Source organism: Hippopotamus amphibius, chromosome 14 (genome assembly GCF_030028045.1).
Source record: "Hippopotamus amphibius kiboko isolate mHipAmp2 chromosome 14, mHipAmp2.hap2, whole genome shotgun sequence".
Taxonomy (NCBI): domain Eukaryota; kingdom Metazoa; phylum Chordata; class Mammalia; order Artiodactyla; family Hippopotamidae; genus Hippopotamus; species Hippopotamus amphibius.
Genome location: NC_080199.1, coordinates 15,493,478 through 15,506,136, shown reverse-complemented (window position 1 = coordinate 15,506,136; position 12,659 = coordinate 15,493,478). Strand labels below are relative to the sequence as shown.

At 37.2% G+C, this 12,659-nt stretch overlaps 1 protein-coding gene across 2 annotated transcripts in view; it reads left to right on the top strand.

Moving 5' to 3' along the window:
• Positions 1 to 12,659, top strand: part of LOC130835676 (ATP-binding cassette sub-family C member 4-like) — a 175,740-nt gene that overhangs the window by 139,799 nt on the left and 23,282 nt on the right. For both annotated transcript variants that reach the window (XM_057707374.1, XM_057707373.1), the window contains 3 exons: positions 5,097 to 5,186; positions 11,236 to 11,408; positions 11,840 to 11,945. In XM_057707374.1, the coding sequence (XP_057563357.1) occupies positions 5,097 to 5,186; positions 11,236 to 11,408; positions 11,840 to 11,945 (369 nt within the window). The remainder of the gene's footprint in view (positions 1 to 5,096; positions 5,187 to 11,235; positions 11,409 to 11,839; positions 11,946 to 12,659) is intronic.

The following is a 12,659-nucleotide window of genomic DNA, read 5'->3' as shown; positions in this document are numbered from 1 at the left end:
CACAGAACCTTTTTTTTTTTTTTTTTTTCATTTTATCTGCTTTTGTCTCCAAGGCACAATGTTGGTTGATTAAAGAGAGAGAATCCAGAGAGACCATGCAATGTGTAAAGGGCCCCAGGAAATCATTCAGGAAGCAGCCAGGGTTAGAATGTCTGAGTAAAGACTGGGTGTCAACATGACCCACATTTTTATTCCTGCTCTGCCTCATGTGACTGTAGGACCTTGATGATGTCACTCAGCTTCCAAGCTTGATAGTCCTTGTTCTTAAACCAGGTCTAGGAATTACTGCTGCACAGATTTGCTGTGAAGCTGTAATGGATGAGAAAAGAGTTGTGGCCCATACCTAGTTCTTGGGAATGCTCAGTCAGTAGTAACTATTTTTATTCTTAAGGATCAGGGCACTGGCCTTTCCAATGTTACTTCTGCTTAAATAAAAAGAGTAACATACTGGAACTACTTTGTTCTTTAATTTCTGCTTATGTTTTTGTGGTCTTTGGTGATTTTCTTAACATTTATTGCTTATACCATAAACCACATTGTTTATATACATGTAAAGAGTGAAGGAAAAAAAAGAAAATTAACAACATAGAAATTTTAGGGAAAGGCAAAACAGAAATCTGTCTTTTCTATAAGGAACAAGAGGAGAGAACATCACTTTCCTGTTTTCTTTTGATTTCTGGCTCCCCTGCCACCAGGTTCTTTCCTGACCACAGCCTTGTACCTACCCATACTTTCCAGTCCTCCACGAAGACCTCTGCCATTTTTTTCTCAACCCTCCCCACATTCTCAACTATTTTCCTCCTCTCCCTGAGGGCAGGGCCTGTGTCTCTCATTTCTGTTGCTCTAGTGCTTGTTGGAAGTCCTGACAAGTTACACAAGTATTAATAATAATTCCTAACATTTGTGGAATCCTTAACATACTTTAGCTTCTTTCCCTACCATCTCCCACTTAATCCTCATAACAATTCTATTGTTATCCTTATCTGACAGATTCTAAAACTGAGGCGCTGGGAGTTTAACTCATATACCAAGTATACAGTACAGCCAGGATTTAAATTAAATGTAGGGAGATTCCCAACTCCAGAGCCTGAGCAGCTAATTGCTGGGGACTTCAACACAGTGTTGACTGAGGTCCACAGTAGAACTGCTTCATATCATCATTCCGTATCCACACACACACACACACACACACACACACACACAGAAACAAAAATGTTAGCAAAACAGTATTACTCTGTGCTCTGCAGTCTAATATTTTCTATTATATCCATTCTACTCTAGTTCATATAAAAGACAAAAGGATAGTAACAAAGCACAAAATTGATTTTATGATCCATTGGCTGCACCAGCAGTTTGACAAACACTGCCCCTCACTGTCCCCGTGTTGGGCTGGGCTCCTGGTTCATGTTAGCATCACACCAAGAGCTTCACTGTTGTTTGAGATTCTCACAGCAGCCTCTCAGTATTAGCCCCATTTTCCAGTAAGGGAACTGAGGCTTAGGGAGCTTAATAACTCACCCTGAGTATAATCACTAATAAGCAGTAGAATCATAACTTAGGACTCTGATTCCAAATATATATATTTTCTTCCATAAATGTTTCTTGAACTGAATGGTGTTATCATCAGATAGTTTCACCATTTTTTACTCAAAAGGATTCTCCAAAGCATAACTGTGTAATTTCAGATAAAATAGAACAAAGAGAAAAGATATTTCTTCTAGTGTTATGTCCCTCATTTGGATAGTATCTGTTTAGAAACAGGTTTGCTTATATGTCTTGGGTTAATAAATGTCAGGAGAAGATACTTAAAATCTTACCCTCCCCAGCCAAGAGTGCTTTCCTTTTACAATGTCTAGCTGGCTGCAGAGGTGGAGAGGCTGTTGCTGTGGTTACTTGAAGTTACTTGTCTAAGTGCAGAAAGCTTATGTCACTCTTCCCCTAAATGAGTAGGAAGCAATGTTTCTTGTGTCTCAACACCCTGATTTAGGGAGCCTAAGAAACAGAGCAGACTCTGCAGAGATGGAGCCCAGTGTTGATTCTTTAAGTTGTGCTGCTTAGGTGAGCCAGGCCCACACCATCTTCCCTGACTCCATGCAGCCTGTGATCCTGGGAGCAGCAGCAAGCTTCCAGAGTGGTCTGTCTCTCTCCCAGGCTCATCCCCATCACTCTTGACCCCAACATGAGCAGGTCACAATTGGGGGAGATGTGATAGCAGCAAGGACCTGCATAGGAACCAGAGACAGGGGAGTAGGGACATAGACCATCAGAACTGGATCCCGGGGGGAGCTTTCAAAGACAATTATTATAGGCATAAGAAAGTACTCCTAAATCTGTGTTCAGAATTTGAGAAATAAGCAAAATATGAAAGCAATTCCTAGATACTGATAATTTCCTTAAACATAACAGGTAGCTGAAGTATATCCATCCTTTGTACTTATGACCTGAAGGAGTTAAGTATGTTCTCCAAAAAGAACACCAATTGAGATTATATTCAGTGAGTAGCTTGCTTATCTGAAAGGATGTGGAAAAATGGATTTCAAAACTTCTTTGGATGATAATCTGCACCTAGAGCCCCTTGTCCTATTGGCATAAAGAAAATATTTTCAGTTGAAGAGGGATTCCACGCAAATTCAGTATTTATGATTACAGCCCAAGGGTTGGCACAAATCAACAGCCATCATCTTTATCATGATTAAACAGATTCATTTTTTATATTTAATAGTTTTTTTTTAATCAAAGCAAAAGGTAAGTATTTTTTAAAAAGCGCATTCTGTCTTTTGGTATTTCTATTCCCTGAGTTTTCTTCAGTAGGTTGAAGAAGGTGAACCAGAGCTGTCCCTCTGGTTCACCTTCTCTCCCTAATAACCTAGTTTTTGTTCCCTTTTTGTCTTGTGGAGAACAAAACTGAAAGAGGGGAGAGGTGAATATGCTGTTACTAGTAAAGAAATACAACTAGATTCTAGCCTAATGCAGTTGGCCCTTTGTTTCTAACACTGAAGTCTTCATTAAATCCTGTGGAACTGCTCCCTGGGGTCCCTGAAAGAGGACTTTACAAGACAAATTCTTTATCATTTGTTGGGAAAAAAAATGTTTTCTTCTGGACTTCCCAGGTGATGCAGTGGTTAAGAAGTATTTTTCTTCTGAATATGCTTTCATTATTATAAACAAGACAAATTCTTTATCATTTGTTGGGAAAAAAGTGTTTTCTTCTGGACTTCCCAGGTGATGCAGTGGTTAAGAAGTATTTTTCTTCTGAATATGCTTTCATTATTATAAACAAGGAGACCCTTTCTCACTTCTCCCCGTTGGGCTCAGAGCTGGTTCCTTAACTTGGCCTCTTTCATTTCCTTTTTCTCCTCAAACATTAGTCCTCAAAGACTCTCTCATCTTGGGCCCCAGAGTAGAATCCTGCGCATGGTTTAAAGCCTTGGGGGAAAGTGGAGGAGAGTCAGCAGAGAGGGAGGAATATTGGGGAGCAGCCTCCCCTCACCTGGCCACATTTGTGTAAACATCATGGAAACAGCTAAAGGAAGAGAAATTGCCTGGAATCTTAGAGTTGATCATTACAAAGAGTACAAAGTTTTTTAAAAATTTGAAGCAGAATGATGGTTATTCCCCTGACCAGGAACTCTTACCATGCTTAGATGGTTTTTTAGTCTTCGATCTTAAATTCGAGAGTTTTAAGGGAGACCTTAAACTTGGGTCTTGGGATTTTTTTCAGTTCAATTCACTAATCATTTTGATATGTCATATGACCAGTGATTTTCATTGTTTTGGGGGTATATCAGCCACTTTCTGCAAATAAAGCTCCCTTTAAAATGTCTTTTTAATTTTGGATTTTGCTTAGGTATATATCTTTTTTGGTGGCACACCGGGTGTCTTTTGAATCCATTTCTCTCTCACCAGAAAATAGGGAAAGAAGGTATGGGAGGCTGTCTGAGTGTCATTCTACTTCACGGCTAGAGAAAAGAAATATCAATCTTCTTTTTTCCTTCTCAGGCTTTTGTGAAGTGAGGAGGAGCAGCCCAGCCCCAAGGTCAGGTGGGATTTGAGGCTGCTGATTCCGAGCAGTTCCCCGGCACTTGTGGGAGAGTCAGATCTCCTCTCTTTCTCACATGTGTGCATCCCCTTATTCTACCCCTTTCACTGCATGGAGCCAGTTGGGCTCTTCCCTGCTGCCCATGTACTTGTGGCCTGGCTTATTAGGGCTTCCAGAAGAAAACTTAAATGGCCCACATGAGCTTATGTACAAGATTCTCTCTTGAAATCCAGAAGTAGGCATATGTTTCCAGAGTAATTTACTTGTGGCTCCTGCCACAGAAGATAAATAGGAAGAGCTATTTAAATTAAAGTAGTTATATTATGATGCAGGTCACGATGTGTTTCAGGTTATCCTGGTCTTGCAGTTAGTAATGAGGTTCTGTGAGGCGTGTACTCCTGATGCACAGGTGAGAGCACATGGGGATCAGCTGATGCAGAATCAGAGGCGATCTCTTCATGAACAGAGGTGCCGCAGGCCCCAGTAGTTGACATTCTCTTTGCATATGTGGAGATGTTCCCATTCACACATGTGGAGAGATTCCCTATCTCAGAAGGCTGTTTGACCAATGGGGAAAATAGCCTAGTTTATTCTTCAGTGCAAATGTGAAAATAGTTAACAATTTGATTAGAGGCACAAGCAACTAATCATGCAATAGCACGTATTTCCCAGTATCACACCAGGATTGACAATTTATCCAGCTCTCTTGATGTAAAATTCCTCAAATAATTATAGCCTCAAATAATAATTTTTTTTATTAAGCAGGAAGGCATTTAAAAAAATCAAATCTTCCTTTCTCTTCTTCAGTTTTTTCTTAAGATGAGTTACTTCAGCACTTTCTTTTGTTAGTGTTCAGTGGTCAGGAGGATATTTTGCAGTGTTCTTTGTACAGTGGAAAGTTAATTTAGAGATACTATTTTGTAAGTAGGCATTTGCAACCTTATTATTAATGATTACAGTGAACTTTGATTTTTTGTATTTTAATTCTGTTCTATAAGCCCTGGAATAAAATGAATAAAGTCCACAGTAATAACATGTGCTGATTTGGGCTATTTAGGAACCTGTTTTATTCACTGGAACAATGAAGAAAAATCTGGATCCCTTTAATGAACATACGGATAAGGAACTGTGGAATGCCTTAGAAGAGGTAATTTATTAACTGTAATTAACTTGTTAGCATCAATATATGTATATGAACATTTGTAAAATTACAGGTAATTACGGGGAGCTTATCAGTTTAACTGACTGTGTTTCCCTCCTAGGAGAACATTGATGAACTTATGTGTGTATTGATGGGGATGAAAACCAACAATGTGATGCCTTATGTTTCTATTTTAGCTTTCCCCCTAGAACCCAAAGCAACTAGACACATTATCTTGTCCTTAGCAGAGCACTAAACTGGATGTTAAAGTTATGGGTTCGAATTCTACTAGTGACCTAGTGAATTAATTACCCTAATTACCCTGTAACATTAATTTTATTCCTTTAGTCTTTGGGAACATCTACTAAGTGGAGACAATAATAGTTTTTCATTACTAACTGAAAGATAAATGAGATCGTGCTACTAAAATGCTGTGAAGTTTCATAAGAAAGTGTTTGTAAATTATACAGTTGGAATGTGATAATCATTACATATTGGCAGTCATATTATTTTAATGCTTCGGAGTGACTGCAAGGAACAGAACCCTGGAGCTTTTGCCAAGTTTTTATAGGGATAGGTTCATTTCTCGAGGATGTTCTAGTTGTGTAGTGTTTCTCTTTGGACCACTTTTTTGAATTTCCCTACCCTTGCATGAAATGGATTTTGACTGTTTAGGTGCTGTTGGTTTGTATATTTTAATAAGAATTATTTTGTGTATTTGCCCTAGTTCTGCAAATTGATTCTAAGCTACTGATGGCAAAAACTATATCTAGATTTCTAAACCATAGACAGACTCTTAATTCCTCATAGGACCTAGCTCAGTCTGTTGCTTTTAAAAAGTAAGCACTTAATAAATAGGTACTTAATGTTTGCTTGATCTCTTCATTTCAGAGAAGTGTGGCCTATTTCTTTAATTTTTTTTTCCCCACAAATCCTAGTGACCAATTGCTCAAACATTGTTGTTTTGAATTGGTATGTTTTGTCACTTAGTGTCACCCTTCCAGAGATAGCTCTGAAATCTGTAATATATAGATGAGCTTTGACTGTAAGGAAGCAGATTTGGAGGCCCGACAATTTCTTGCCAGTAATTCTCATTTCTAAAGGCATGTTAGCACTAGGTCTTTACACACTCACCCTGCTTTCCACAACTATGGGGATTTTGTTTTCCTAAATCAGGCCAATTGCTTCACCTTCGTCTACTTGAGAAGTTGTGGACCTCTGATTTCATTTGTTTGTGAGTCTATAGTGAAATTCTAAAAGAAGAGGTGGGGCAAGCAGTTAACCATCAAATGTGAAGAAAGATAGGGTGATCCACTGCTCTTGAACTTACAGGACAGATTTAATGGTGAAATTATCACACAGCTTAAAAAAAATTGGAAGTACTGTTTTTTTGTGTGTTATTCAGTGAAAGATTTGGTATCCTAATTTTTAGAATATATACCAGATCTTTCATTGAAAAGCATACAGATGTCATACAGTAATACTTCCTAGAGTAACAGAATTATGGAATGATTTCTCTAAGAGGTATCACTAAAGAAATGAGGTCAGTTTTTAGGTGGAGTGAAAATCCCAGTCATTGGTTTATAAATGACGCCAAATGGGAAATGTGAACCCAAACTCATAGAGTTGGCCTGAGAGTAAGTAAGAGGGCACCGCTATGTTTTCCTCTTGAAGAACTTCAGTTAAAAGTAAAAGATGCTTTTTAATTTACTTTCAAGTCCTCTTAGTTCTACCTCCTCTTTCTCCCTTGGTGGAGATGGACATTCAGAAGAGAGACAGTCCTATGAAAGCTGCCCAGCTCATCTTGGTTATTTTTCAAGGTATTCTGAAAATATGTTTTTCATATACTGAAAAATAGCCAGCTGATTGTAAACTAAAGAAGGTTCATCAGAAATTAATGTTGATTGGGGCACCTAAAAAGCAAGGGCAACTCTACAAATATAACATGAGCTACTGAAGATGAAGTAACTGAAAAGATGAAGATAACTGAAGATGAAGCACTTTATCACTCAAAGGTTGAAGGATCACAGTAGATAAAACTCTGGAAATGAATCAGTGGTATGTTGCTTCTGTCAAAAAAACAAAACAAAAACAAACAAAAACATGACAGCTTTGATTCTGGGGTAAACAAGTGAGTGTGGTATGTCTTTTGAAAACTGTAAAGAAATCATCCGGTTATGTTCAAAATTGATGGTATATCTGTTAGGACACAAGTATGTCTCCTCATACAGGAAACCAAGATACAGAAATCTGGGCATCAGCAGCCTGTGCATCAGGAACCACATAATTCAGTCCTTGCGTTAGTGGCAGGTCACATTTCCATTTCCCTGGGCCTTGGATTTAAGTGAATGGGCTCTCCCTTTACTTCATTTACTGCTGGCTCTGCTGTAGTGAAAGCTCTTCCCCATCTGTTGATTGCATTTTACTGTCTCCTTCTAGCCCACACCAGCCTTTCATTTTACAAAGTAAGAAGTTCCACAAAATGTGGAAACCATCTGACATCTATGTTAACATCTGTGAGGGGCATTGGCACCTGGTTGGTAGATAGAGTACACACAGTAGGTTACTCTGAGATTGTTTATGATGATAGAAATGGGGTGTCATAAGTTCAGTTTATTATTTTCAGTTTTGCTATAGTTTATTATTTTCCCAAGCTCAAAAACAATCTAAAATATTCTATACTGAGATATATAGTTTTAAATAGTATTTTTGCTCCATTTTCCTTAAATTATAACTTTTTAAAAAGCTTTCCACAGTTTAAAGTATGATGTTATGATATCTTGGAGCTAGCTAATTGTTAGGAATATATTTCTTTTACAATGGCATTTAATAAGAAAATAGTATTATATATAAATTATCTATCCATATGGATTTATTTCCCAATTTATAGGAACAGATATATCACAAGATGAGATGCATTTGTGGCTTCATTCATACATTCAACAAATATCATTGAGTGCTCTTTAGACAGGCATAGATGCAGATTCTAGGATCATAACAGTCATCAAAGTAGATAAAATCTCTACCCTTTAGGAGCTTAAATTCTTGTGGAGAAGATGGAAAACAAACCAATGCATATGTAATAAAGTCTCAGTGCTGATACATGCAAAGGAGAAAAATAAAGCAGAAATGAAGAGTGGCTAGCTGACAGCGGTATTGATAATGGGCAGTATCTATTTTTTTTAAGTTTAATGTAATTTTTATTTAAAAACAGTTTTATCTTTACAGAAAAAAATTGTGAAGCAGTGCAGAGTTCCCACATGTAAGTTTCCCCTGTTATGAACATCTTACACTAGTATGATACATTTGTTAAGATCAATGAACCAATTTTGATAGATTAGTATTAATGAAAGTTCATTCTTCTTTCAGATTTCCTCAGCTTTTTTTTTTTTTTTTGATCTTTATTGGAGATCTAATTGCTTTACAATGTTGTGTTGGTTTCTACTGTGCAAGAAAGTGAATCAGCTATATTTATACATATATCCCCACATCTCCTCCCTCTGGAGCTTCCCCCCCACCCTCCCTATCCAACCCCTCTAGGTCATCACCAAGCATTGAGCTGATCTTGCTGTGTTGTGCAGCAGCTTCCCACCAGCTGTCCATTTTACATTTGGTAGTGTATATATGTCAGTGCTAATCTCACTTTGTCCCAGCTTCCCCTTCGCCCTCTGTGTCCTCAAGTCCGTTCTCTATGTCTGCGTCTTTATTCTTGCCCTGCCACTGGGTTCATCAGTACCATTTTTTTTAGATTCCATATATGTGAGTTAGCATACAGTATTTGTTTTTCTCTTTATGACTTACTTCACTTTGTATGACAGACTCTAGATCCATCCACCTCACTACAAATAACTCAATTTCGTCCCTTTTTATAGCTGAGTAATATTCCATTGTATATATGTGCCACATCTTCTTTATCCATTCATCTGTTGATGGACATTTAGGTTGCTTCCATGTCCTGGCTATTGTAAATAGTGCTGCAATGAACATTGTGGTATATGACTCTTTTTGAGTTATGGTTTTCTCAGGGTATATGCCCAGTAGTGGAATTGATGGGTCATGTGGTAGTTCTATTTTTAGTTTCTTAAGGAACCTCCATACTGTTCTCCATAGTGGCTGTATCAATTTACATTCCCACCAATAGTGCATGAGGGTTCCCTTTTCTCCACATTTTCCCCAGCATTTATTTCTATATTTTTCGATGATGGCCATTCTGACTGGTGTGAGGTGATACTTCATTGTGGTTTTGATTTGCATTTCTCTAGTGATTAGTGATACTGAGCATCTTTTCATGTGTTTGTTGGCTATCTGTGGGTCTTCTATAGAGAAATGTCTATTTAGGTCTTCTGCCCAAATATCTATTGATCTCTTTGTATCAAGCACTGTAGTAAATTCTACACATACTGACTCATTTTATACTTGACTATGTTTGCCCGTGGACACCTTTGTTATTTCACCTTCATATTTGTCTCATTCTCATAATCATCCCTGACTCATAGATGAAGACAGTCTCAGAAAACAGTATTTTCTAGAAAACATTTTCATCTCCAATCCTTATTCCTTGTCAGGCCAATGTGGACAATCTGAAGGAAAGTCAAAAACCAGATTAGTGATATCATCCAAGTTGGGAGTAAGTGTGAGATTATTTCTTTAAAGTCAGGACATCAGTCTAATGAAAGGCAAATTTGCATATGCAAAGATTACCAACGTGAGCTCAGAAGGAAAAGTGATAAAAGCTTTGACACTGTTACAGTTTTGATTAGTCCCTTCACATAGGTGTAGATCTATGAATACATTTCTTAGAAAAAATACTCAGGATGTCCTCTTCCTGGTAATGGAGGGTGGGAGTTGGTGGTGACTAAGCTGACATCTTCCATTTAATAATTTTCAGTATGATCACTTGTATCACAATCCAAATCTTACTCTTTATATTTTGTGTACCTTTCATGCTATCACTAAATACCAATACCATATTTAATCCTAACTCAGAATTCCCCTATTTGGGGATTGGACTCCATCAGAAAGCACAATTCAGGATCACATTCATAGAAGTGCTCCAGCATTTAGATTACCAAGAAAATGTTGCCCACTCACCCCTAGTGTTTTGTTATTTGACATTGTAATTTTGAGTCCCTTCTTCTTGGCCATCACTCATCAATCTGTTGGTCTCTTAATTTACAGTGTATTGCTCTTTGTTCTTTAGTTCCAAGCATAGCCCAGGTTTGGTTCTTATTCTGTAATATTTCTCCAAAACAAATATTCATTGAACTGATCTCTACCACTCAGTGTACTTTCAGATTATCTCTGACAGTTAAAAGTTTGTTTCTTTTAATCTTATGATTACAATTTTATGGTGATAGATTAACATAAACATCATCCATGCCCATAGTCGGGGGGAAATAAGATGTTATGTTGTGTCCTGTTTTTCTTGAGATCTCATTCACTGCAAAACATTTATAGCATTGAAAAAAATGCCCTTGACTGGTCCAGTAGTTATGGGATTAAACTTGGGAAGGAACCAAAGCCAAAATAGCCTCCAGGTTTACTAATGTAGGAGGTAACAGTTTGCCATTGTTTGAATTTGTATTTTTTAAAACCTTTAGATTTCCCAAAATGGTAAAGTACTCTATAAGATTGTATCTTTAGAGAACCATACTTCCTGCAGTAATTTTGTTTAAAAAAAAATTTCCCTTTAGCGTACCAACACCTATCCAAAATATACTTTGGGAAACTTAACTCAATCATAAAGATCCTTTTAACTTTTCTGTTTAGATCATATTGGGAGAAATAGTTTCATTTTTTGGAGAGAATTTCTTAACTGTTCCCTGATGGGGTTTCTAGTGGATGTCATGAGTCAGGGAAGGAGACACTGAGATCCTTCTGTCCTTAGTTGACTCTACCATCTTTCTCAGTGAAGCTGATTGGAAGGAGCTCTCCACAACAGGTGGCTGCACATATAATATATGTACAAAATCCTGAGGACTTCAAAACTCTAATGTCTGAGGCTTATCTACTTCAGCAGAAGTTTTTTAGGAAAACATTCTTTCCGTATCCACAGGTACAACTTAAAGAAACCATCGAAGATCTTCCTGGTAAAATGGATACTGAATTAGCAGAATCAGGATCAAATTTGAGTATTGGGCAGAGACAACTGGTGTGCCTTGCCAGGGCTATTCTCAGGAGAAATCAGATATTGATTATTGAAAAAGCCACATCAAATGTGGATCCAAGGTATGGAGCTGAGGTCCATGAAACCTGGAATCTGAATTTTAAATGCAGTAAACTGGAAACATTTAATGATGCTGAGAAGTGTTTCTAAGTACTCTCTTTGCCCCAAAGATATCTCTTGGTAACATTAATTCCAGAAAACAAAGGAAGAAGCTAAAGCATGTTGTATAGTGTTAATGTTGTTATAAGATTTTCTAAGAGAGTAAGCTTTCTAAATCCAGCTTCTGATAGCTTCAAGCATTCAAGGGAAGAATATTTCCCATTATTTTATGAAAAATGGTAAATTTGTAAGTAGACTTTTTATACTTAGTTTTTCAGGAACTAAAAGATTGTGTCTTAAAGTACTGATTTTTAAAAACCTTGTTATAACATATGATATTTTTAAGTCTGCTTTTTTTTCTTTACTGAACTAAATTGAACTTCTTTGATTCCAGAACCAATGAGTTAATACAAAATAAAATTCATGAGAAATTTGCTGAATGCACTGTGGTAACCATCACACACAGGTTGAGCAACATCATTGACAGCGACAAGATAATGGTAAGTTCCTCACTTGTGGAGTTTCAGTTGTTTCCATTTATGTTCAATTTTACAATATATCCTTCACTGTAAAACTTTATAGGGACCTACAATAAGTTAATTTTCTCTTAATTTTCCTCTTTTGTGACAATAACTCAGGTACTTAATTATACCTTTAGAATGTGCTATTAAATAATATATCAAATAATTTCATATTTTCATATTAACAGTTTATTTGCATTGTCATTTTTCTTAAAGATGGCCAACCATTAAAATATTTGAATTCCGAGATACATCTCCATATTTTAGAGTGGTAGAACACAGTCTCTTTCACTGTGTCACAGTTGTTTCAGTATTTTTATATTCCCTTAATCAAAAAGTTAGCCTTTGAGGAAGTCCCTGGCATCCAGTGGTTATGACTCCACACTGTCACCACCAAGGGCCAGGGTTTGATCCCTGGTCAGAGAACTAAGATCCCCCAAGCTACATGGCATAGTGGGGGAAAAAAAAATGTGTTTTATTTAGACTGCCAGGAAGTTGTTGGGTAAGTTTGCTTAATTTCTCAGCTGTCAGAGGGGATTCCATGAGAAGAAAGGGCCTAGCGAAAAACAGAGTATTTTAACAGAAAGGATTTAGTAAAGGAAATTTGTTACATAGAAATTGAAGGGCTGGAAAAATGATAGGAAACACTGGGGTAATAATTTTAGCAGGCAGATACCATGTCCTAGGACAGAT